This window comes from Pezoporus occidentalis, unplaced genomic scaffold (assembly GCF_034315485.1).
Source record: "Pezoporus occidentalis ecotype Australia unplaced genomic scaffold, CSIRO_AGI_Poc_V1 ctg29, whole genome shotgun sequence".
Lineage (NCBI taxonomy): Eukaryota > Metazoa > Chordata > Aves > Psittaciformes > Psittacidae > Pezoporus > Pezoporus occidentalis.
The window spans coordinates 867,608-893,213 of NW_026914829.1; the positions used below are offsets into that span (position 1 = coordinate 867,608).

Below are 25,606 nucleotides of genomic sequence, written 5' to 3' on the forward strand. Positions count from 1 at the left end.
CATCTTGAAGGTCCTTTACGAGAATACACCTATCAATAACCATTCTTCTCTCTTTTTGAATGAAGGGGCACTAGCCTGGCTTACTGTAACGAACAGAGCCATAGAAGTATGATCTGAAGACAGAGGTGATCTCTCAAGCAAGACACTCCTGAGCTGTGTTGCAAACAGTGTGCCATTTCTTGTTACAGTGTTAAACGGGAAAGAAAAAACGTTATTCATGCAGTAAAATGAATCAGGGTAAATTATTAATAAAATATCTTAGTTCTATCCTTCTATTTGCTTTATTTTAGTTTTTTTTCTGTTTTTTTGTTTTTTTTTTTTTTTTAGGAGGACTTATGTCTTCCCTTTATCCCCATACCCAATTTGTAGTAAAAGCTGAGTGCCAGGTAAGCCTTTCAATTTTGCTATCAGTCTTCTCTGCTTCTTAAGCGTTTCACAGGTTTGCTGAAATCAACTGCTCTCCTGCTGCTACTCTTTCTCAGCAGGGAACTTAGTTCTCAGGTATTTTATTCTCTGCCCCTGGAAATCCTATACAATAACACATTGGTCAGTGACATTCTCTACATATTCTTGTAAACCTATCTAGTCTCTCAATTATCTTCATGCTGAGTGGAAATTGTGTAAAGGTTGCCTGCATGTATCTTAGGATTTTGAAAACATCACAGACCAAATATTTATGCAATGGCTGTGCAATGTCTTCAAAACCTGTGGATGTCCTTACAGAGTTTCTGTCTTGATTTTTACCTTTCTTTGTTCTTTCATTCTCTGCCAAGAAAAAAAATTACAAAAAATTATACAAACACCACCACAACAAAAAAAGAATAAATCTTGAGATGAATAATAGCAGGTGACTTACAGGTTTATTATTCCAGCAACCATTTGTTTCATTAGAATAAATATTAAGTTAGCAGTCATAGTGGTTAGTACAAAGAAAGAATTTCACATGGGGATTATACATAACACACCATGTTGTGTGGTTGACTGTTTGCTCTTGAGGTCCTACAAATGAAGTTTTAACAGCTTAAGATGAGTTAAGCACCATTTGTTTACCCTCAAAATCAAACTAGGTTACTAAATTGTCTGGGGGAAATCCTGGATAAATACAAACTATAGTAAATGTATACCACAAGCTAAATTCTAAATAAAATCAATTTTATTTACTTCAAGTGTACACACTCTAATTGCACAGTAGCTTTAATTCCGTGATGTGGGGCCGCGGGGGCTGCCGAGAGCTACTCCTGCCTGACAGGGCAGAACGGCATTCTCCGGCGGCGATCGCCCTTTCCCCTCAGGACTGCGGGCCACCGAGCAGCAGCCGCAGGCGAACACGTTCCGTTTGGGGCGCTGTTGAAGCCGCCGTGCCCTATCGCTGATGATCTGATTACACCCTCGGCGGAGACGCCGTCTGGCAGCTCCAGCACCGGGGCGGCACCCCGTTACCGGAGAGCTGGCGAGCGGAGGAGAGCGGCGGAGCTCGGGGAGGGCGCTCCGAGCTTCCTGGGGGCCGCGGGGAGGGAGGGCAGCGGGTAGCAGAGAGCAGCAGCGGGCAGCACCGCTCTCCGGCCCCGCCCGCGGCTTCAGCACCGCGGACAGCGCCCAGCAGCTGGGCGGTGCTGGGCGGCCGGGTGGGGGTCCCGCGCACGCCGCTGCAGGCACGGCGCCACAAGGGAAGTGCACCGCGCGCCTCCCGGCACGCGCACCGGGTGTCGCGCCGCAGACACAACACGCGCGCAGCGTGGGCACCGAGGCCCACGCAAGAATCAGCGGGCGTGCACGCGCCGAGGCGCGCGCTCACACACGCGCGAGACTGCGCAGGAGCACGAACCCACGCGCAGCCGCAGCACCCAAACATCGCGCCACGGCACGGCACGGCACACCCCGCCGCACGCACTTTCACGTGCCCCGGGACACGCGCGCTCGGTCTCCCACGAGCACAGTCACACCTGCACACCCGAGACCGCACGCCGCGGGAGCGCGCCCCGCCACCGCCAGGCAGAGGCGCACCGGCGCTGAGCCGCACGCAGGTGGGTGCACACACACGCACACACACGCACACACACGCACACACACGCACACACACGCACACACACGCACACACACTATCCCTAACGCACTCCAGCCCCGCACCTACCGCCACGGGGCGGCCCGCCTGCCGACAGCCTATGGCGCAGGGAGTCCCCCGTGTGAGCCCCCGCCTGCCGGGGCGCAGCTACCAATGGGAGCGCCCGGAGGGCGTGGTGCTCGTGGCCCCGCCTCCTTAGTTAAGGCGGGTGAGGGTCTCTCAGTGGCGGGAGGCGGGGGTGTAAAGGCGGAGTAAGGCTCGCGGTCGGCGGCAGGCACTGATTCGCGCACGGCCCTCCCCGCCCCCACCCGCTCCGCGCGGCGCGAGGGGACGGCGGAGGCGGCGCCGCTGAGGGCAGCGCTCCGCCGCGGGAGTGGCGGGCGGGCGGGCGGTGCACCTGCGAGCGGCGAGACGAGCAGGGCGAGCGCCGAGGAGCCGACCGGAGGCGCGCAGCGAGCCGGCGGCCGCGCAGCCCGGCCCGGCGTGTCCAGGCGCCGCGGCCGCGAGGCGATGGAGCAAGAGAAGTACCTGCCCGAGCTGATGGCCGAGAAGGACAGCCTGGATCCCTCCTTTGTTCACGCGATGCGCCTCCTGGCAGACGGTAAGGCTCCGCTCGCAGGGGCCCAGCGGCCGCCGCCGCCCCGCCTCTACCCCGGTGCGGGGCGCGGGCCACTCTTCGTGTCGGCGCACGGCAGCCGTGGCTGGGCGCCAGCTTAGGAACTCGTGTGTCCGTGCTGGCGTCGGGCCGGGCGTCGCGGCCCCGCTCCCCCTAGTCTCGGCGCTGAGACGGGCCCGCGAGCGGGGACCTGGTTACGCGTGGACGAGGCGAGGCGAGGCGCGGAGCTGCCCGCGGCCGGACAGCGGCAGTTCGTGGGGCTTGTGTGGTCCCGGACGCTGCGCCGGGCTTCTTGTTGGGGGAGCCCGTCAGACGGGGCTCTGCTGTGGCCGCCTCAGCTGGCAGCGAGCGTGTGCCTCTGCTCCTCGCTTTGGGAAGCGGGCTGCCCTGGCTGCTCGGTGGTGGTCCACCGCCTCCGCTGTGCTTGGCTGCCCGCTGCGGGAAGGGCTTCCGTACTTCACGGTCTTATTTGGACAAAGGCAGGCGCTGGTTTCTCATTAAACTCATTATTTCTTCTTTCCCATGCTGAAGTAATACGGTCTACATGGTAATGCTATTGTGCCGTTAATGGGACACTGTTCTAGTTGACTGCACAATGTCAAGCATTGATTGGATATGGCTTATCAATTTCATGACACTGTTTCATCCAGGACATTGAGCACTTTCTCTTGGCATCGTATGAGGATCCAGAATCTGCTGCTTGTAACAATTTTGTGTTCATCTTAATTTACTCTGCTTTCCTTGCTTTATGTGAGCTAGTTCTACTGGAGATTCTTGAAAAAAGTTTATCATTTAGTTATCTTTTTGTATCTACTCAACATAGTTAACTGGGTGCAGGCCTTGTGGTACAGCATTTAAATTCCTGCAGAAGTGTAACCCAGTAATTTCTGTTTATACTTCTGTTTCTTCTGAGGTATATAATAGTAACTTCAAGAATCCTTGTTAAACTTGGAAACTAATGTAAAAAAAGTATTAAAGAACAGCACATAAATGAGGACAACCTATCAAACACTTGATGGAAGCTAGCGCAAAGAAATGGTTAGGCCCTTGACAAAGTCACAAATTAAATGCACATTCAGAGGTGGTGAATAATTTCCGAAGTTCTGTTATATCTTAAGGAAACTCGTAATGGATTAAAACTTGGACTGGCAGCAGTAATTGTCTGTGTCTTGTCATCAGTCTATGTAATTACTGTTGACTGTGAATGAAGATACTCAGTCCGGGTTTTGTTTGAGTGCTTCTGTTTTATAGCTTGGAAATTCAGTATGAATACCGACACATTTAGCACACTTTTGCCATAGCTACCTTGCTGCCGAAGGGTCAGCCACGCTACTTTTCACAGTTGTTTTTCTAATAAACATATGACAAAGAAAGTCCTTATTGGAGGGATGTATTTTTTGCACCTTGCAGTTCGGTCTTTTCCCAGAGGGGGGAGGTATCTACTGAGAGTGTGTGCTTGTATGCATGAGGAAGGAGGAAAATGCATGAAGGACAAAATCGAAAGTGTGCAAAGTTAAAAACAGGGAATAAAATAGGTGTTTCTAGGGATCAAGTCTGTTTGTAAATTGTATTTTGGACAACTGAGATCGAATAAGTGATTAGTTTTCTCATTCCTTCTTAGTATAGGGAGGACTGCATGTGTTCTAGTGGATTTTTAAAAGATGAAGGTGAGTTGGCTGTAGGGAATGCTAATGTCAGATTCACACCAGATACCTGGCATTATCTTTCAAAACACCATCTGTTAAGCTTTCTAGAGATTCATTTTGGAGCCTAATATATGATGGCTATTAAAACAGTTTCATCAAGTTAAGAGTATAGCTACTTTAAGGAAACAAGAATTAATGTGCTCATTGCTGCTGGATATAAATAGAAGGGAAATGTATAGAACTGGCAGATTTATTTTTCTTTCTGAATGCCCAAAGAACATGGGTCTGTGGTGCAAGGACCTCCGTGATGTTGTATTTCTGGCATATGTCTGAGACAAAGCATTATTTCCCTACTCTGGATTTCTTTTCTTTAAAATGCAATGTACGCTCAACTACATATATAAAAATAGCAGCCAGGTGTTATTTTTCTGGTATACTAAGCTTTCTTGATTGCCAGTAGGTTTTGTATAAAATGCCTAAGTGTGGATTTGAAGGTTTCTGCTTCAGAGTCGAAAGCCTCAGGCATTCATGCTGACTTGAAAGTGCTGTGATTTTTCATGTGTGTTGCTAGAACCTGAGGTTGAGAAGAGACATGCTGCTGTCTAAAGCTGCAGATGGGCACACAAGTGATAGGCGTTCCAGAAATATGTTTCAGTTTATGATACTGTATTTTTTTCATAAAGATATGACCCCATCTTGTCTCTGTTTTTTGTTGTTTGCTTGATTTATTCTTTTTCCTTGTGTGTTTTGGTGTACTTAAGTAATTTGTTACCTTTAAAATAAGTTATGTTTGTAATATAATAGTCTATGTCCTACAAGCTGACCTGTGTCAGGTACATGCTTGAATTGGTAGCTATTTACCCCTCACCACTGAGGGATCAATAGAAATTATTTACTTTAGCCATTATTTGGGTTAGAGCCTGCATGGTGTGTTGTGTGGTGAAACCCACAGAAAAGGGACGTTTCCTGTGGCAGAGATTTTGTGTACTTGCCAAGCAACACAAAGAAAGATAAGGAATGTGTATCTAAGACGTGCTAGTACCATCTTAGATACAGAGTGTAAACCCATAAACAAAGAATTTCTCTTTAAAAAAAAAAAAAAAAATCAGTGAGGGGAACCTGTGCTGGATTCTGAAAATTAACCCAGTCATTAAATGATTAATATAGTGCCTTAATTGGAAGATATTTTATTTCCCCTTGGGTCATTACCTGTTTCATACAGAAGTGTTTCCTACATGATTATTACACTACTAGAAATGGAAAATCTACTGAAGTCATAGAATCATAAAATGGTTTGTGTTGGACATCTAAGTTCCAAGCCCCCTGCCATGGGTAGCGACACCTCACATCATATATTAGAATATTATACTATTGTTATAGTATAATCTAATCAGCAATGAAAACAAAAGACCTGTTCTAATACGTAGCAGAACTCTAAAGAACATGCAGAGAGTTTTTCTGTATTAACTGAACTATTTTGTGCACCAGACTACAGTCACTGGAAGGATTACACTGTTCCATGGATAATTGTAAATGATTTTACTATAAACTGGTTACAGATAGTTATTTTCTTAGGCAAAATTGTATTGCTTCTAGCCAGGCGATATTCTGATCAATGCATGATGTCAGATAAGGCTTGATCAGATGAAAAATACCAGAAGTGAAGAACTTGTTGTTGAGCAGGACTTTTTGTATTTGTGTTTATGCCGCAGCAAGCTCTAAAGTTCCAGTGACAACTGAGAGGTTCTCCATTCTAGAGCTACTTCTTACCATGGTAACTAATGAACTGCTTATGTGTGTTATTTTTGCATCTATGTAAATATCAGTTTGCGTTAGGTGTCTATGATTATGAATATAAATATAAATGTGTGACTTCAGTAGTGAAGGTGTAGATGGCATAGAAAGCTACAACCAGCTAGAACTGTTTTGGAGTTCAAAACTTGTTTTATATCAGTGTTATTTTTAATAAATTGAAGTGTCAGCTAATTGTCTATATACTTCTGGAGCAAACAAGATTTTATGTATGTCTGTATATTTATATGTGTGTGGCTTTGGACTGTCTTACATACTATGTTATTAAAGCTAGGTCTGCATTTTGTAATATAAACATGAAGAGCTGGCCAAAGTAAGATCAGCTCTCCCCGTGGAAATATCAGCATTACTTGGGTAATGAGGTAGCTAATTTCTCTATGTAATGACAGTACAATTGACCTCATACTTTCATTTTGGCATTTGGAAGGCAATTAAGAATCAGGCCTTTAACTTTTATCTTAAGTCCCTAGATTATTCCACGTGGCATAGCACGAGTTTGTTAAACCTCTAGTCGTGTCAATTAGACTCATACAGCTCAGTGTCATAAAGCTCCTTATAGGACAGAACATGATTATTCAAAATGTATATAATTGCTTAGCCTGTACACTCAATAAGCATTAGTACAGTCTTTCATACAAGCATGCAATAAATGTTCTAGTCTGAAAACTGTTGATGTAATGGAAATTCATTTTGTTTCATGTTCAGGATTTCAACTAACATGTTGGCTTATGTGGGTTTTGGATTTCTTTGGACTTCTAGAGATTTGTTTTTCATATAAGAAGGCAGATTTAGTTAATAAGTGTATGTTTCTATTAAAACCTGGCAATAATAAGATTGCCAAGACAAATAATTTTCATATAGCAATTTGGAATATGACAGTCATCCTTGGCCCAAGATGTGAAAGCTGTTGGTCAAGCCTGTGTCCTGCTAAAGTCAGGCCTCTGCTACTTTTTAATTTTTATAAAATTTTCCATTGAAAACTACTTGAGAGAATATACTTGCAAAATCGATTAGACAGCACAAACTAATACATTAGATATTAATATTAATCTGTGAGCAGTCAGTTTTCTGCTTATGGTTTCTTTTTTCCTGATGTTTATATCAGGTGAGAAGAAATCCGTGTTCACAAAATAGTTTGTATTAATCATTGTGTACTTTGCTGCCCCAAGGAATGCAGTGTAAATAACTGGAAGACTGACTTGGGAAATACACTCATGTTTAGAGCATGTATTTTAGATACTTTGGTTTCAATAGAAACTAGGTTTACGTATCTGTCATTTGAATCCTTTTCAATAAAAAGGGAGTAATATCCGTGCAAGCTCTAGATGAATACAAGGTACTTAAAATTTATGTAATGCAGTGATGTGCATTACAAACTCGGTTGAAAGCTCACTAAAGCTAATGGGAATCTCCTGTTGCCATTAGCGTGCTATCAGGCAATCCTTACACCTTACACAAATATAATATATTGACTGATGTAGCTAATATCTCTGTAATCATGAAAATCAGGAGAATATACTGCAGGCTTTAGAACAGAATTTTGATTTTTAAGTTGTTTTTCTAAAGTGTTTTTTTTTTTTTTGATACATCATGCTGTGACAACATGGTATGTGTTCATAATCTTAGGAAGTGCTTTATGCTTTGCAGAATGTGATGCAGATGGATCCCAGGTGATAAACAGATTTAGGGAAAACAAAATACTATAAAATATTACTATAATAGTGCTATAAAATGTTAGAATGAATATAACAAAGCAACCTTTGTAAATGTTATGACCCTAAGTTGTTAGTCATAAAAGGTGGGCTTGCTTAAGAGCAGGAAAAAAGAAAGAGATTAAAAAGAAAAATAATAAAAACCCTTTCAGACATCTGAAGCACCTTAGGACCATTTGATCTGTGATCTTAGAAAACAGGTACTTTGAAACAGTAAATTCTCTTGCAAAGAGGGAATAATATAAATGCATTAACTGAAGGTTAGATTCTGATACTCTTGTGTGGTTCACTCTTTAAATGGTGCTATTATTTGAATCTGTGGAGCCTGCTTACGACACAATTCAGTGCAAATAGTAGAATTTAGTACCTACTGTTAAAGGGAAAGTCAAAGGCCATTTGCAGAGGCTTATCTGTATAGCCATGGCCTCATCAACAGTGTGCTCTTTTTTGGCATCATGAATATTTTCTTGGAAGGAGAAGTGTTTTCTGTTTGTTCTGGGAATTACTTTAGTAAATTTCTTTCATTCTTAATCTCCTTAGTGTGTTAGTTCAGGGAACACATACTGTAATCATCCATCTCTTCCCTTATGCCTCAAAAAAAAAAAAATATATATATATAAAACATATCAAAGAATATGTATCAAAAGCTGTTGGAGGGTAATCTGCCAGCTGTTACAAACATATATATGTATGTATGCATATACATATATAAAAGGTGGGTAGCTGAGTAGAAAATCTCAGTCAACCGTTAGCTTCCCCAGCACTTGAACACCTGTGTAATGTGTGAAATAGAGTGGCCATTTCTAACCAGGAGGTGGCATGATTGGGCTCCATATGCCAAAATAGAACTTCATTTCCTAGCACCTTCTGGGAAAGGGCTAGTCTGGCCTAACAGATACATCTAGTTTTGTGCATCGAATGCATGGTTCTTCTCCTTTAAGCAATATGCAGACAGTATATATTGTCTGATAACCAGATTTTCTCTAGCATGCTGGGCTATTGAATAGTCTATAAAATTTGATATGATCAGTAGTGACCAGTGGGTAAGTCAGGAAAGGCTGAATATCCACCTAGCTCACCAAAGCAATGCCATAAGAGCAAAACGGTTCCTCCATGACATCTCGGGACACAGGTTTCAAACTCAAAGTATGAGATGTGTTGGGTCTTGTTTTAGAACACAACAATATATATGTTGTTTGGTAGTTCCTCTCCAAGTTTTATTAAAATAGGAATATATCACAGGCTGTGCCTTGCAGCTGTTATGTAGGCTAAACATTCTGCCTAGATGAAAAAGTGTTTTCTTGACCTGCAGGGTCACTGCAGTTACCTGGCACTTTGGTTCAGGGTAAGAGTGCCTTTTCAAAAACAACCAAACAACTGTTTTAGTTTAAATCTCATTTCTTCAACAGACTGCTGAATTTGAAGGAAAAATGGTCATGGCTGATCTCAAATGCACATTTTTATTTTAAAAACTTTTGAGTATAAATAGGTGTTTTCCCTCAAGAATTTGAGGTGTTAATAAAGCATGCATAATTAAAAAAAAAAGTGAAGGTGTGTATTCATCTTTTCTTCATGTTGCATTTTTCATTTCTTGGATGTATATTGTAGCACAGGGTTAGGAATATCATTGCCCCCTGTCCTGGGTTCAGCAGTAGCAGTCATTTTTCCCCTTCTTGGTAGCTGGTGCAGTGCAGTGTTTTGACTTTCAGCTTGGGAACAGAGCTGATAGTGATGTTTAGGTTTGGCCAAGGACTTTGTGAGCCTCATGCTCTGCCAGGGAGGAGGGGAGGCCAGGAGGAAGCAGAGACAGGACACCTGACCCAAACTGACCAAAGAGGTATTCCATACCACAGCACGTCATGCCCGGGGTGAGGGGTAACTGGGAGTGACCCGGAAGGACAGGGGTTTCCGGGTGGAGCTCGTTTCTCTTGGCCGGTGGTATCGTATTCTCTTCCCTTGTTATTTTCCCTTATCATTGTTGTAGCTGATAGTAGCGGTGGTGATTTGTTGCTGGACTGTTTTTGTCTCAACCCGTAGGAGTTGCACTCTCTCGATCCTCCTCCCCGTTCCTCCGGGAGCGGGGAAAGGGAGAGCCCCGGTGCGGGGAGGCGGGGGGGGGAGACGGACACGGACCTCGATTGTTGTCAGCTCGGCACCACTCACTGGGAGTGAGTGAACAAGCTACCTGACTGGGTTTAAACCACAACAGTTCTTTTTGGCGCCCAACGTGGGGCACGAAGGGTTGAGATAAGAACAGATCTGACTGGATTGATAGTCACTCGTCACAATGCTGATTTATTGGCTCTCAAGGTTGTTCCTCTTGATCTCACAGTTTCAGTATATGATATCTTACGTCCATCCGGTACTTGCTGTATTAGTGTTTTTCAAGTATGGGGCTTGGGCTAAGGTTTTTATCCCATTGTACTTTATGGTAATGACTTGTAATACAATAGAATCATTGATCATGAAATTGATCTGGCTTATGTTCCCAGTGTGGTCACCACCTTTATACTTTGGGAGGTATATGATGGAGGTGCTTAGCAATTACACATCTTTTTTCTCCTTCTCAGGTGCTCAACCTGGGAAGGAGACATCCTTTTACCCTCCTAGTCGTCCCCCCAGACCATTTACATTTGAGAGTTTTGAATTTTTTGAATGGCCTTTTAATGCTGTTGAGACTTGTTTGCTGATGGTGATGGGAATCACCATGCTAACACGCATACAGAGTGTGTTTTACCCACTACTGATTTCAAGAGTTAAGCAGATTCAGGTTTGGGTCTTGTCTGGGGTCAAACGACGATGTAGGAGGACCGAGAGATTTTCCCTGAGGCTGGACAGCCATGAGTGGCAGGGTGTGTGGGACAGTATGGGCAACTATGTAGTCCACTGGGCCCCTCCAGTGCTTTGGAAGCGTCGGAGATGGAAGGCAGCTGTATGGAGTCCCCAGCAACAAGCTGCAGAAACTGCTTAATTGGACAGTGAATTATTTTAAGCCTGGTGGGCCCATGGCACTTCAGGCCATCAGAGCCGAGATGCAACATAGAGATGGACTCATGATCGAGGGGTGGACTTAGCAATGGACACTATTGCCCAGGTTATTCACGAGTGTGAACACTGCACACAGTCTCTCCTGCTCTGGAAGACTGTTACAAGAGATGGAGCCTGACATCATGGACCAGATGGATTCAGCAGCTTTATAGCTACTGGTCCATGCACTTAGATAAGAGTGATGGTATATTGAAAATGTGGGATCTGAGCATGACGTGAATGGTATGGAATAAGGGGTGGATAATGTCCTGGGTTCAGCAGTAGCAGTCATTTTTCCCCTTCTTGGTAGCTGGTGCAGTGCAGTGTTTTGACTTTCAGCTTGGGAACAGAGCTGATAACAAGGATGTTTAGGTTTGGCCAAGGACTTTGTGAGCCTCATGCTCTGCCAGGGAGGAGGGGAGGCCAGGAGGAAGCAGAGACAGGACACCTGACCCAAACTGACCAAAGAGGTATTCCATACCACAGCACGTCATGCCCGGGGTGAGGGGTAACTGGGAGTGACCCGGAAGGACAGGGGTTTCCGGGTGGAGCTCGTTTCTCTTGGCCGGTGGTATCGTATTCTCTTCCCTTGTTATTTTCCCTTATCATTGTTGTAGCTGATAGTAGCGGTGGTGATTTGTTGCTGGACTGTTTTTGTCTCAACCCGTAGGAGTTGCACTCTCTCGATCCTCCTCCCCGTTCCTCCGGGAGCGGGGAAAGGGAGAGCCCCGGTGCGGGGAGGCAGGGGGGGAGACGGACACGGACCTCGATTGTTGTCAGCTCGGCACCACTCACTGGGAGTGAGTGAACAAGCTACCTGACTGGGTTTAAACCACGACACCCCCTATCAGAATAAGTAAGGAAGCAGAGAATTTTTAAAATGAAGTAAGTAAATTGGGGAACTTTAATGATGCTACAGTGCAGTCTCTGGCTGTATAAACAAATAAGGACTCTGCAGTCTGACCACAGAAATGGAAAATGGTGATACTCTGGTAAAGGTTTAAGGTGCTTAGTATACGGAGTTTTGATCTGTTTCTTCCTTGTACAATATACCTTCAGTGAGTAAATTCTAAAACTTCTATCTTTAAGATGTAGACTAATGCTGAATTTCATTCTAATCTTTGAGATATCTAAGTGAAAAGTATTTTGTAAGAAACGTGTACTATTACTACTTTTAATACAAAATCATTCTTTTTAAATTTGCAGGCAAAAATAATCCTGGTTATTACAGTCCTCTGTAAATTGTGTTATATTTTAATTAGAATCCTGCTGGAAATGAGTACAGCTATTTCCTAATCCTAAAAAGGACTAGAACTAATAAAAACTATGAAGAAAAGTTAACTAAGGCTTTCAGCAGATTAATAACTCCACTCAACCCCCACAAACCTCATGGAATAACTGATTTTACAAGTTTTGCTGTTAAAATGGAATATTTCAATTTGAATACTAAAAAATTTATCAAGTGAAATTATAATAGTTAATATTGTGATGTTGAAGATCATCCACGTTTAAATAATGTAATACAAAGTTTTGATGGCTGCATGTGCTGTAACCAAAGACATCTTTAAAACTTCAAACACTCAGCTGGAAATGAGTATTCCTGTTTGTTCTTGGGCTAGCATGATCCAAAGCCTGAAAGACACAGGGCAGGTCACTGCTGCCTTTGAATTTCTCTGCACGCGCTGAAGTGTTCATCAGATGCTCTAGCTTCTGTTTCTTGTAAAGGTTGCACCAAAAGATGTAAACCTCAGAAGCTTTTGATTTATAAAATACTTTGAATTTTGGGAATTGATGTAGCTATTGGGAAAAGTAATACTTCATGCTGGTCTGTAAGAGATACATTAAAATCTTCATTCCTCCTTCTTGCCTCTGCTTTGGATCTGGAAGGAAAATAATTCTACTACTTTGATAATAGAAGCAGTTTAGATTTGCTAACTGGTGAAGGCAGTCTTCAGCAAAAAACAAAAGGAGGGATCAACTCCCCTGGCTCATAATCCGTAACTTCCAAAGAGCAGCATTACAAATTGGAGAAAAAATAGTTCCTGGGAGGTGTGATCACTGGAGAAAAACAAATCCTCTCTTTGCATGTACCCCTAGTTTAATGTTCCCTAGGATTCAAGTGTATGTTTCAAAGCTGTCTTTCAAACGCTTGAAGTTAAAGAACTTGCTATGAAATCGGGGACTGTGTGCGTATGTTTTGAAAATGGCTTGTGGAAAAATTGAGAGTTACCTTCTTGTCTTTCATTGTGTAAATTTTTATGCTCCGTAGTTGCTATAATGTAGGCATGATTTTTCCGAGTATTTTTAAGCAGATCAATTTCTTCCATTTTTGTCTTTTTTGAGATTGCAGTAAGAACTTGGTGTCTTTGGGGGTTGGGCCACATATCCTCTGGGGTCAGAACATGAGTTCAGCTGGGGAGTGAGACACTATTTTTCCTAAATACTTAGGACTGTGCTAATTTGCTAGCTAGGAAAGCTGGCAACCTGACTTTCAAATTTGCAACTTAAATTGATTTTTCCCCAGTTCTACTGAAATGAGCATCACCAAACTCTGAAGTGATTTACTGTCTTTGAAGTTTGAAAGGTAAATTAAAGAATGATGAAGTGAAGGAGAATTCCAAGAGACCTTTTTCCCTCCCTGTGTTCAGTTCAGCAGGAAAATCAAGAGCTAATTTTGGTAAATGGTAGTTATTAGCCTGGTGTATCCATAGGACTGGAGAGGTATCTAATAGATGTGGCTTTCTCACAGATACATACTTGCATTTATTTCACTAATACTTGTATGCAAAGTAGTGGGCTTTACTTTAGCCCATTGTAAAAGTTAGAAGTTCTTATACTCATATACTCATATATTCTTGTATTTATCTTCATCTACATCCATTTATTGTTATGCTTAAAAGCTACAGATGGTTAATCTGCCATGCTTAATTCTTACATTATGTGGACGTTTTTTTTTCCAGTTCCTACACATTCCTATTTAACAATATCTTTGTTCTGTCTCTGTAAATACACTATTGCAGAATGTCCTCTAACTTGTTCTAATTCTATTTTGTTCGGTAGGGGTCTTCCAGATGCTGCATTGCTGCTGTTACTGGGATGGTTGGTTTGTTCTTTGCTTACTGCAAATGATTCAGTGTAAACACGAATGGATCAGGTTGTGCAAAATCCTGTAACAAATGCTTTAGTGATTAGTAGAAAAGGGATCCATGAGTCACCAGGGAATGTGGGAAAACTGGTGCTCACGTTACTGATTTTGTTACTCTTCTTTTATTCTGGAAGACTAAACTGTGAGGTAACCTGAATACGTAATAGTTTATGTTGGGTTGTGCATGACAAAAAGGTGTTCCTACAGAACCAGCTTGTTAGAATACACAAACCATCTGTTCATCATGAAAATAATCTTGCTGCCTGTTGTGGTTTAAGCCCAGCCAGCAACACAGTACCATGCAGCTGCTCACTCACTCCTCCCTCTGTTCCTCCCCCCCTCATGGAGGGATGGGAAGGAGAATTGAAAGAATGTAACTCCCATGGGTTGAGATAAGAACAGTCCAATAACTAAGGCATAACACAAACCACTGCTGCTACCACCAATAGTAATAATGATAAGGGAAATAACAAGGGAAGAGAATACAACTGCTCACCACCTGCTGACTGATACCCAGCCCAATCCGAGCAGTGATCTAGCCCTTCCAGGGAACTGCCCCCAGTTTATATACTAGGCATGACATGCTGTGGTATGGAATACCTCTTTGGCTAGTTTGGGTCAGGTGTCCTGTCACTGCTTCCTCCCAGCTTCCCCTCCTTGCTGGCAGAGCATGAGACTCAGAAAGTCCTTGGTCAGAGTAAACGTTACTGAGCAGCAACTAAAAATATTGATGTTATCAGCGCTGTTCCCAGGCTGAAAGTCAAAAACACAGCACTGCAGCAGCTACTAAGAAGGAGAAAAATGACTGCTACTGCTGAACCTAGGACACTGCCTCACAGTGTATGAACAATCAGGAATTATACACCAGGTGCAAGGGAGAAAAGAAGACTTTTTCCCACTGCGACAAAGACTGAGATAGTGTTTTGTTCTTTCTTTTTTTTTTTTGTTTGTTTTATATGATCAGATGCCAATACCAACTTTTGGCTGTAACTTTCCAGCTCTTGACAGTTCACCTCTGTCTCTTCTCACAGCCCTTAAAGTTTTTTTTATAGACAATGTAAAACTAGAATGGAGAGAATGACAACTAGGGGAAAAGTAACAGAAAATGCAGGAAGGGTGGAAAAAGGAGAGGAAAAAGAAAGTGAAAGATTATAAGAGACAGAAAATGATTCAGAGAATATTAATGAAGGGAAGAATTAAATTCTGGATTAACAGGTGTAAAATGTTCTGTTTAGGTCTAAAACTGGTGAAAGCTTGAAATATTGAACCTAAGGACTTCTGGAAGCTTTTAATGAACCCTTATTTAGTTATAATGGCTAGATAAAAGTAGCTGCTAATAAGCATTTGAAAATGCTGTTACTTAAGAAAAATCTAAATCAAGATTAACTGTTCCTGAAAAGCTTTTGTGAAAAGTGATATGATTTTGATACTTTTCCGTTTTATGTGGTCAGAGACAGCACACTGTACATGTCTACTGTATATATTAAATTATGCAGTAATTAAACACAACCATCTATTATCTATAATGCTACCCATTTTATACTAAACAGCAATGGAGATCTTCTTGTAGTGAACAGATTGAAGTGATAAATATGGAGTTTCTGTCTTTGCTTTTGTAGTAGAGCCTTCAGACTCTGAATTGTTCTAGTGCTGTGAGCTTTGAACTTGGACTTCTATTCATTTATATCAGTGGTCTTATTACAGATGAGAGAGACTGTCCACGTTCTGCTATTTCAGTGCTGCTTTTCCAGGTTGCTCCTTTGCATAGCCTTCCCCTTGTAACTGATGCCTCCCTCAGTCTTTCTCTAAGCAGCTGGTATAATTAGTAATTCACACCCTCAGCCACTTTCATTCTGTTTTACACTCTTCTCCTATCCTCAGAAGTAGTGTGAAGAGAAGGAAGTGATCTGATTTTATTTCACAGGAGACTTGAGCTGGAAGTAAAGGTGGCAGCTTTACTGGAGAAGGATGTCAGAAATGTTGAGTAGAATGCATTATGGTGGGGGAAATGGCAAGTAACTGGATAACGTATGTTTAGAAGAGGGGAAAACTGGTTGGAAGGGGGAACTCGGAAAGATGAAGCAGAGCACATGGAAGATATCAGAACAGAAATTAAATTGGATACTTTATTTCTTCTTTAAAGTGCATAATTTTGATCAAAGTGGTATACCTCACTTGCTACATGTTCTCCTTATCCATGCACACAGATGAGTAGTTACTGGGTGTATACATATTTTTTTCTACCCCAAAACAGTTGTGCATATAATACAGTAGCAGTAAAATAGTGCACTATCTTACGGAAGAATCTTTACTTCTGTTGGTTGATTACTTATGTTTTAGGCCATGACCCTGTGTCTGCCCCCAGTGCGTGGATAATTCAGTGTAGCACTGCTAAGGCTGCTTTGAAAAGATGATGGTATTCTTGAGGTGATGGATACTTCAAGGCAGACTGTTACAGGACTAGTGACTGCTGTATGTCTTGCGTCCATAGAGATATACTTAACTCAGGTGCTGGAATTTTCAAACATTCTGATGTATCCCTATATTAAATATAATTCATCTTCCAACAGAAATACGGTTCAAAGTGTGTATTACCACACCTAGAATAACTTAAGTTCTCAGGGTGAGATGATGGTGTTTTGTCCAGTCTTCTGGAGTTTCACAAAAGAAAGGTTAGATATGCTGAGATCCTACTGAGAAGGTGTTCAGCTGTGGCATCTGCAGCAGATGAGAGAGCAGCAGTCTTCAGTGATGTGAGCAGCAATCTTCAGTGATGTGAGCACCAATTCCCAAGCAGCAAACTGTCCTTTGTCTTTAAAATAAATTTTTGTGCTATCGGTAAACTGCAAAAAAAAATCAATAATTTAAAGGTGATAAAAACCAGCTTCAAACTGCAAATCATAAAAAGATTGCATAAAGCAATGAATTAAAAAAGGGATCTTGAGTGGCAATTTCAAGGTAAGATTGTTTTGCATATCAGTTTTTGCATTTTACCGGCTTGCATGGTGAAAGAAAACAACTGGAATGATTCTAATTGAGTCATTTAAGCTTAAATCATTAATTTTCTCATCTTATGTAATTATAAAAAAAATATATACACATTTCATGATGCATTGGAAGGCTGTGGTACAATTTATTGTAAAGCTTTTCTGTCTAGCACTAGTACTTGCAGTAGTACTCATTACATGGTAATTCAGGTTCATTCACTGGTTTAAAACCAAGTAGTAGAATGAAAATTAGGAAAAGATACAATACAATAAGATTGTTCTCCCCACCCCCTGATTGCTTAGTAGATTCTACTCTGGATGTCAGAAACATGAAGTGTTGAAGTGTGTCATCTAACTGAAATTTAAGGTAAAATGTTTGTCTTCCTGTTGCTAGCAGTGATGTGTAGATGTGTGCAGCTTGTATCTCATGAGGCAGGTGTATACCAGTGAAAGCCCTGCAGTCTTACTTCCCCTGGTTGTGTAGGTCAGTCTACCTTTTGGAGTTCTGCTAACAGGCAGGGTATGCTACAAAATGTCCACATGCTAGCTGTTTAATATGTGCAGGTTATTAAACAAGCACACTAAAGCAAATAAACACATTAAAGCACACAAGCACAGTAACACAGATCAGGTGTATATATATCTATGTATACATATAGCAAACAAGCACAGCGAAGCAGATCAGAGATCTATATATAGGGAGTACAGAGGAAAATTAGCAATGCATCAAATTATTACTGCATAGAGAGAACAGAGATTAAAAAGAAATACATCACCAATTACCACCGAATCATCATACAGGCCCACACTTCAAGCTGGGAAGCCCTGTTGCAGCCGATGCCGGGAGTCTCCAGTAATAGGGAAAGTTCCTACTGTGGTCTGTCCACCCATAGGTGAGGCTTCAGATTTGGCTACAAGAGGATTCTGCTTTTATACCCTTGGAAAAACAATCTGCTTTATGTCAGATCTGCAATTATTTACTCGTGGGGCCCTGCAGTTTCTTACGATCTCCCTGTTGTCTGCACTGAGAATGTTGGCCAGCTGCCCTGGTGTGGCCAAGTATGGACAGCTGCACATCTGTGTTTTCCTGCCTCTTTCTGACTAACAGTCACAATGAGCATAAACATATATACTACTCTACTGAATACAGTTGGACAAAAACATTTACTTTATGTCTCTGTCATTAGTGGGAATGAACTCTCAGCTGTGTTCCCATCCATAACAGTATAGTGCTACTCTCCTCCCTTTCACATGTTCTTGTTTGTTTCTCAAGAAAACAAGGGTTTGGTATAGGAGAAGTGATGCTGTGTGTTGTAGTCTGTCCCAGCATTGAGCTGGATGAAGACAAGAGCTTGAGCTTGACTTTGTTTGACTTAAGTTTGACTTAAATGAAATTTTGACCACATGTAGCACTCCGAGTCATATTGTGGTGTTTGTTCACTTTAATTTCCTCATATAAATTAAAATCCTGGGGGATAGATTCCTGCATTAGTTTCTGGCAGTGTGAGCCTTACTACTAAAATTTTTTTTCTTTTTTTTTTTTTTTTGGTGATGCTTTCTTCATTGTTTGTCTCATTCTTTAACACTCTTGACTGGGGATCAGAATTGAACTTCAGAACCATTTTAAGAGGCCATTTTTTTAATATTATTTAATTATTTTTTTTCCACTGTAAGGGTTATTGTCTGAGATCTATCTTAAGCCATATTTCTCTATAAAATGACTGAACAACAATTTACTACAGAATATTCCATGTCAGATACAGCAGATTAATAAACTAAAACAATTAATATGGAGCATATTATACTATGAATAATAGCATCTTCTCCTTAGGTTATTTCAGGAAAGGGAGAACAGTAATCTAGAAAAAAACCAAAGTTCTTGCATCTTTATGGTTCAATTTCTCCTGCCCCTTTCTCTCCTCTCCTCCCCTCCCCCCCAGTCAACAAAATCATAATTTTGTCCATGATATTCCAGAGAGATGATTTTTTTTTTTTTTTTTTAATGTGACAACAGTAAGGGTGTTTTTCCATTTGACTTTACTTTTGACATGGGCTAAAAGCCTTAATGTTTCCCTCAATGCAGATATTAGGTTGATAAATTTCAATGAATGTTCTGTAATCTGTCATTGTGGTTATGTTCATATATGCCTTCTAGCATATTCTGTTTAGAAATCATGATCTTGGAAACTTAGAATAAAATTTTCTTTTATACTAATGTCTTTACCTGAAGTCTATAAAGTGCTTGGCCTTAATGTTTTACCTTAATATAGCAAGTGTCCTATGACACCATGAGGTGTCCCTGCCCATGGCAGGGGGGTTGGAACTAGATGGTCTTAAGCTCCTTTCTAACCCTAATTATTCTATGATTCTAAAATTTATTCAGCCATCTTGTGATAAGCATTCTCTTCAGTAAAACTGGCAGTACGAGTCCCTGTTTTATGTAAAACAACATTATATATGGCTTTTGTTCCACTCTCTTTTTCCTCAAATTCTGAAAAATTGTAGCTGCCAGATCTTTCTGGACTGATATATGGTCACTTTTAGCTCAGATTGCATTGAGAACATCTAGTTTGATATTTGTGTTTCCTATTGAATCCTGTTTATGCGTAGTAACAGTTTTTGTTACATGCAAAGTACAAAAGCTGTTGACCCTTAAACTGTTGTAAGTGGGCTATTTCGGTACATTCTAAGCTCTCATGTGGCTGTTTTGGTCATGTTTGTTCTGCAATACTTAGGAAATTAAGATTGTTTTGCTACATAATTTCTTTTATTGTTACTTCATATTTAGATTTGCTTGTTTTGTACTTTGGGCAGGACTGGTCATCATTAGTTGCTTCGTATGGTTGCATGAGGTGGGATTTTGTTACGTAGTTCACTGTCCCACAGCACTTCTGTACCTTTCCATTTGTCTTGAGGGGCACACAGCTGAATTATTGCCTGTTATTGGTCTGTTTTAATGTAGCACATTCAGAAGAAAAATTTGTTTCTTGAGTCTTAACCCAGGTTGACTCTTCCCCAGGATGATCCAAATCTTTGAACTTTTGTGTAGTTCATCTAAATTTTATTGTCATTGATCTTGAGAACGGATCTTCCTGGGAGACAGCAATGGGTGTATTGTACCTAGGGTGGTTGTTTGCCGCATCACGTGAGTTCCATGGTCTTTTTATTTAACTTCCACTTTTCTCCAGTGTGAGGTTTGGCCTCTGTGGAGCTCCTTCTTGTATGTACATTCCGAATTGGATGGATTTGTTTATATGCCAAATTCAAGCTATTTCATTGAAACCTAATGCTAAGTCTTCAGACAGTTTTTCTGAGCATCTTACCCCAGATTTGAATTTGTTTTTCTCTTACCCTATGATGGTTAATCTTATTACTGTTGAAAAACACGTTCTTCATCCTTAAATAATATTCAGGTTGTTCTACACTGTCAATCTTTTAGTAGTGTAGAAAAATGTAACTGGACTTTATTTATTTATTTATTTTTTAAAAGCAGGTTCCTCTTTTCTTTCCCTTGCTAAAGTTAAATGAAAACTATTAAAAATGTCAGGAGTGCCTGAAGATGGGATTTGGGGGGCTGTGAATTCACTGACATTTTATGGGGAAAAAGCCTGCTTGAAAACTGTTTGACATTCTCCTCGCACTATAAAAGCACTGAGTTCTATCAGAGTCTAGGAGTGGTGGCATTATGTATGACAGTATTTAAGAAGATAATAAATGTCAAATAAAAATAATGAGTTCATATGTTGCTTAGTTCAGAACAGAAGTCACAGATAAGAAAACCTGAAGCTTTCTGGTAAAACTAATAGGAAAAAAACTTGACCTTTTCTAAAAGATGCCACTAAAATTCCTAAGGAGGAAAGCCAGTGAAAAGCTGGTTATTGAGCGTCTGCTATGTCAGACTTGTCAGATATTACACCAGTGCAGTAAGGAAGAAGCTTACATGTGAATGTTTTGGCAGCATGTATAAGGTTTGTGCATAAAGAAAGACAGTACTAAAACCTGAATTGGGGACTCCAAAGTTAAATGGCTAATGTATGCTAAATTGCTGCTCCAAGTGGCTTATTAAAAATGGTATTAAGTAATGAAAGCATATCCCTAAGTTGAAAAATTACATAATTCTTCTATTACTCTAAATATTTAACTATGTTGCAAAATTATACAGTACTGCTCAGTAAAAGTAAATTCTCTAAACTCAAATTGCTGAGAGTGTCCGCATTACATTACTTCTGCCTTCAACTAAAGTTTGCACATGATGCTGCTGCCAGTGGTATCCAAGTGATTTTTAGATTTTGCAAGCGAGCTACACTTCAGTTTTTCCAAGACATGAAGTTTTTGGTATGTCTTTCAACACTGGCTTTGTTCCCTAGTTCATTATTTGGGGATATGACTTCAACCATTAAATACCGAGTGTTATTGTGTGTTCGTCTTAGAAGCTTTCAGTCCAGACAGCAGCTCGCTATCCAATTTTTTCCATGGAAAAAGTGAGTTAAGGTAAAACTGTCTCATAACCTGTGAGACATCTCTGTTGCTGATAGTATTCTGTAAGGTACTTTTTAATCTTGTTGACAAAGGGCCCTCTGGAATTTAGTCCCTCATTTGAATGCTGAGTAGTGTCAATGCCATTACAATCTCATGACCTCTGAATTCTAAAATTTCATCATCTCTTGTGATTGCAGTGTTTATAGCCTGAGGTGCATGGACTGGGAAACGATGCTTGGTCTAGAGGCATGTCACAGTACTGCCAGGATAATGATCTTACTCTGAGTAAAAGTTATTCTGAAAGAAAAACAGTGCCATTTTACAGTAACAGTTTATTGGAGACCTTTAAAAAATGATTTTCAGGTGCTTGCTAATCTTGGTTAAATGAGCTTAGGAGAAGTCTTGTAGGATGAGAGTGTTTCAGTACTTAGGCAGGCAGAAATCCAAAGACAAACCTATCATAAGCATATTGCTATCACTTTAATCAAAAAACCTGACAACAGCCCTATGGAAGTATAGAATTAACCTTGTACTGTAAGTAAATTGCATGAACATCAGTCTGAGAGCTGATCTAGCATATACTTCCTTGAGAAAATCTGTGAGGACACGTTTTGAGGAGCATAGTTACTGTTTGTGAACAAAAGAAGTATTATTCAGGGACTGAAATAAATAATCTCTTTGACTGTTGGTATTGCTTCATTTGAAATGCCTGAATAACCCATGCCCATTAACCATTTCTTTTGGGTGCCATCCTTCTAATGAAACCTCACTCAATGATTTCCACCTTTTAGTGGGGATCTTGCACCTAGAAGGTATGAAAAAGAAAATAAATACTAAGAATCCTTTTTCATAATTCTTGCACTCCTGAATTCTTGTCCTGTGCCTTGTGGTGCCCTTGTCTCACTTAGATTGCAAGGTTTAGGAGGCAGGTGTAAGGTGCTGTGTAAATATAGTGTTGTAGTACATACAGATGGTTTTTGTCACTTACGGTTTGTCGGGAAACTGATCACTGCAAAACTGCTTCATGTAAATTTCATCAGCAAGGTTTGGAGTGCGTTCTGGAGATGCCCCTGTCTAAGTGTCACTCTGTTCATATTACCTGCTCATTCAAACTTTCAGTTTGGTGAGAGCTCTTCCCTGTGGACATGTCAGTAAAAAAGCTTTTCATTGCTGTCTGTAATAGGTCTGTTTGGTAACCTTTGGTCTTTTCCAGTTAAGTGTTGAACCCATCATCTCTCCAACTCTTCTCTCTGTTAACATATTTGGAAGTTCTCCTGGATTATTTCTGCAAGTGTACCAACCAATAGCTAGTGCAACCTGGTCTAGATAGGAAGGCCTTCCTGCTCTCACAGTTGGATCTAAACTGCACTGTTCTTTCTTTTGCAAAATAATGTAACCCAGTCATTCTTAGTGTACCTCTTGCAACACTGTTATCTTTTCCCAATCATTTCTTTGTTTCTTAAATTGCAAACTGCTTCTGTCCGCTTCTGACTTTATTCTACCTTTTGTGCACTCTCACATTCTATTTTGACTTCAACAAATGTCAAACCCATTAAGTTCTAAAGTATTTATCTTCATCACTCTTTCATCATCCCTCTTTCTTAAATTTTTGCAGATGAGGAACAAATTTCACAACCCCATAAAACTAAGCAAAGATACAGTAGCAGCCTGCGTGCTTATCAGATGTACTTCTTTAAAACCAGCATCTTGGTGTTTTGATTTTGTTTTTTTTTTTTTTTTCCATATTAAACACTAATGTATTCAAATTACTAATTTACAGGTTTGCAGCAAAGAAAACTCTAAATGGATAGACGGGCCAGTGAGGGGGGAAAAGGGAGAGTGCTGGGCTAGATAGTATCAGATTCCTTTTGAGGAAACAAAAGGTTTTGAGCAGAGAGAACCAGCATGTGTCTGAAGCGCCAGAGCTTAGTTGAATGGATGCCCTGAAGAGTGAGTAAGTCCATGTAAATTGACTTGTGTGAATAAACAGTGGGTAAAGAAAAATCTACAAAACCTTAAACTCCTATGTGTGGAATGGCAGTAGTGGAATAGGCTGAATTATCAGTGAACTGGTATAACAGATAAGATAGTGCCAGCAGCAAAGTTTAGGGCAAAACAGGGTTTCGGTAAGGTCGTAGAAGCAGGAAAGTTTTTACATGTGTGTTTTAGTGTAATATGTTGAAAGCTGTAGGGGGAAAAATACTTGCATCATCAACAGGAAGAGTTCTGGAAATGCATCTTATCATGCTGAAAAAATGCTGACAGTGCTATGCAGGGGCATACCACACAAATATACACCCAACGACTTTGCTGCTTGACAAAAGCCAGAACTACACTTTTCTTGAAAAATATTACTTTGCTGCCATTAAATCCTCTCCATGATAAGTTAACAAGATGACACCATCTCTAGCTAGATCATTTATGTTACCTTGTTGTCTGTTAATCACAGCTTAATATTCTAGCTTTCTTCATAATAGAATTTATTTTTCTTTTTTAATTAACTGTGATTTGTCAGGTGGTTGTTTTATAACACCTTTTCCTAGTGCTCTTATCTTGCTATCACTACTTGCTTTTTCAGTGGTAAAGGGCAATTCATGGATGATTTACTGAGGACCCAGCTGGGAATCTTCTAGCACCAGACTGCCATATGCATTTCTTTATTATTGACTTGGTTTGGCTGCTACACAGCTCCCTTTCAAGAAGGGTTTTGTCTGGCTTTGTATCTTTTTGCTTTGACATTACATAATGTTTGGTTGTTTTGGTTTTTCTTCCCACCCTCCACAGACTCTGAAAACATGATCTTCTCCAAGGTTTAGTTTGGTTTTATTAGAACGTTTGCTGTTGATGCTCAAGCTAAGAGCATGGCAACACTAATCTGCCTTTTAAACATCTGATACAGAGCATGTACATTCACGTGACACTGTGACATCACTTTTCTTCCAGAACTATACAAAATGTGAAATAGGAGGAAGTCTTCAGTCATATAATACAGGATACAAAGGTAAGTACCAAGTTATACTTTTAGAAGCCAAACTTCATCAGTAAAGAATGCAGTTCTTTTCTGTTTTTAATTTCACTGTACCACTCTAGTACAGCAGTCCAGGTATACAATGTCCACTGCTTGTCTCATATCCAGTTAGCAGATTACTTTGTCATAGAAGGCTGTCAGGTTTGTCAAGTACGATTTGCCCCTGATGAATCCATGTTGGCTTTTCCTAATCATGTGCTTGATTTGCCTTGAGATAGCCCTCAGGAGGATTTGCTCTGTAATATTCCCAGGGACTGATGTAAGATGGATGGGCTGCTAATTTCCTGGATCCTCCTTTGAGCCCTTCTTGTAAATGGAAGTGAGATCTGCCTCCTAGGTAGAAGTGTTCTGGGTCATGCCCTGTCCTCCATGACTTCTCAGGGGTTACAGAGAACCAGCTCTTAACACCCTTGCGTGGATATTGTCAGGGCTGATGGATTTGTAGGGGTAAAGCTCCTGTAACAGTTCACATACCAACTCCACTGACAGTGGGTCTGTGCTTTCATCATCCTTTTTGTTACCAGGGCTTGGAGCCCAGCAATGCTGATAAGGGCAGAGGTGAAGAAAGTGCTGAGAACCTTTTGCCTTTTCAATGTTGTTGGTGACATTCAGCTCCTGCTTAATAGAGGACCACTATTTTCCTTCTGTTTCTGCTTGACGTTTATATACCTGAAGAACCCAGGACACTTGTTTTTGATGTCTGGCCAATTTCTATTTGAATTCAGCTTTCACTTGTCTAACTGCATCTCTGCACCCCCTGTCAATGTAGTGTTCAGTGGGTGTTGTTCTCTCTTCGATCTCTGGCATATTTATCTTGACTTTGAGCAGACTCAGAAGCTCACAGTTAAGCCAAGGGGATCTTTTGGTCTGCTTACTTCCCTTGTCTTTGAAGGGGATGAACTGCTTTTGTGTTTCCAGGAGAGCATTCCTGAAAATATCCCAGCACTCACTATGTCCATTATCTTCCATGGAAGCTTCATATGGGATCCCTCCCTCAGTAGCTACCACTGAGAAAATTGTTTTGAAGAGCTGATTTTTTTGTGGAATCAAGAATAAACAGTAAGCAAAGGACAGGAGAACATTAGCCCTTGA

At 41.0% G+C, this 25,606-nt stretch overlaps 1 protein-coding gene across 12 annotated transcripts in view; it reads left to right on the forward strand.

Moving 5' to 3' along the window:
* The first annotated feature begins 2,431 nt into the window (after window positions 1-2,431).
* The window catches only part of KHDRBS2 (KH RNA binding domain containing, signal transduction associated 2), a 363,971-nt gene continuing 340,796 nt past the window's right edge, over window positions 2,432-25,606 (forward strand). For all 12 annotated transcript variants that reach the window (XR_009966189.1, XR_009966187.1, XR_009966191.1 and 9 more), the window contains exon 1: window positions 2,432-2,663. Coding sequence is in view for 2 of the 12 variants with exons in the window: in XM_062626121.1 (XP_062482105.1) it covers window positions 2,573-2,663 (91 nt within the window). In the remaining 10 variants the exon portion in view is untranslated. The remainder of the gene's footprint in view (window positions 2,664-25,606) is intronic.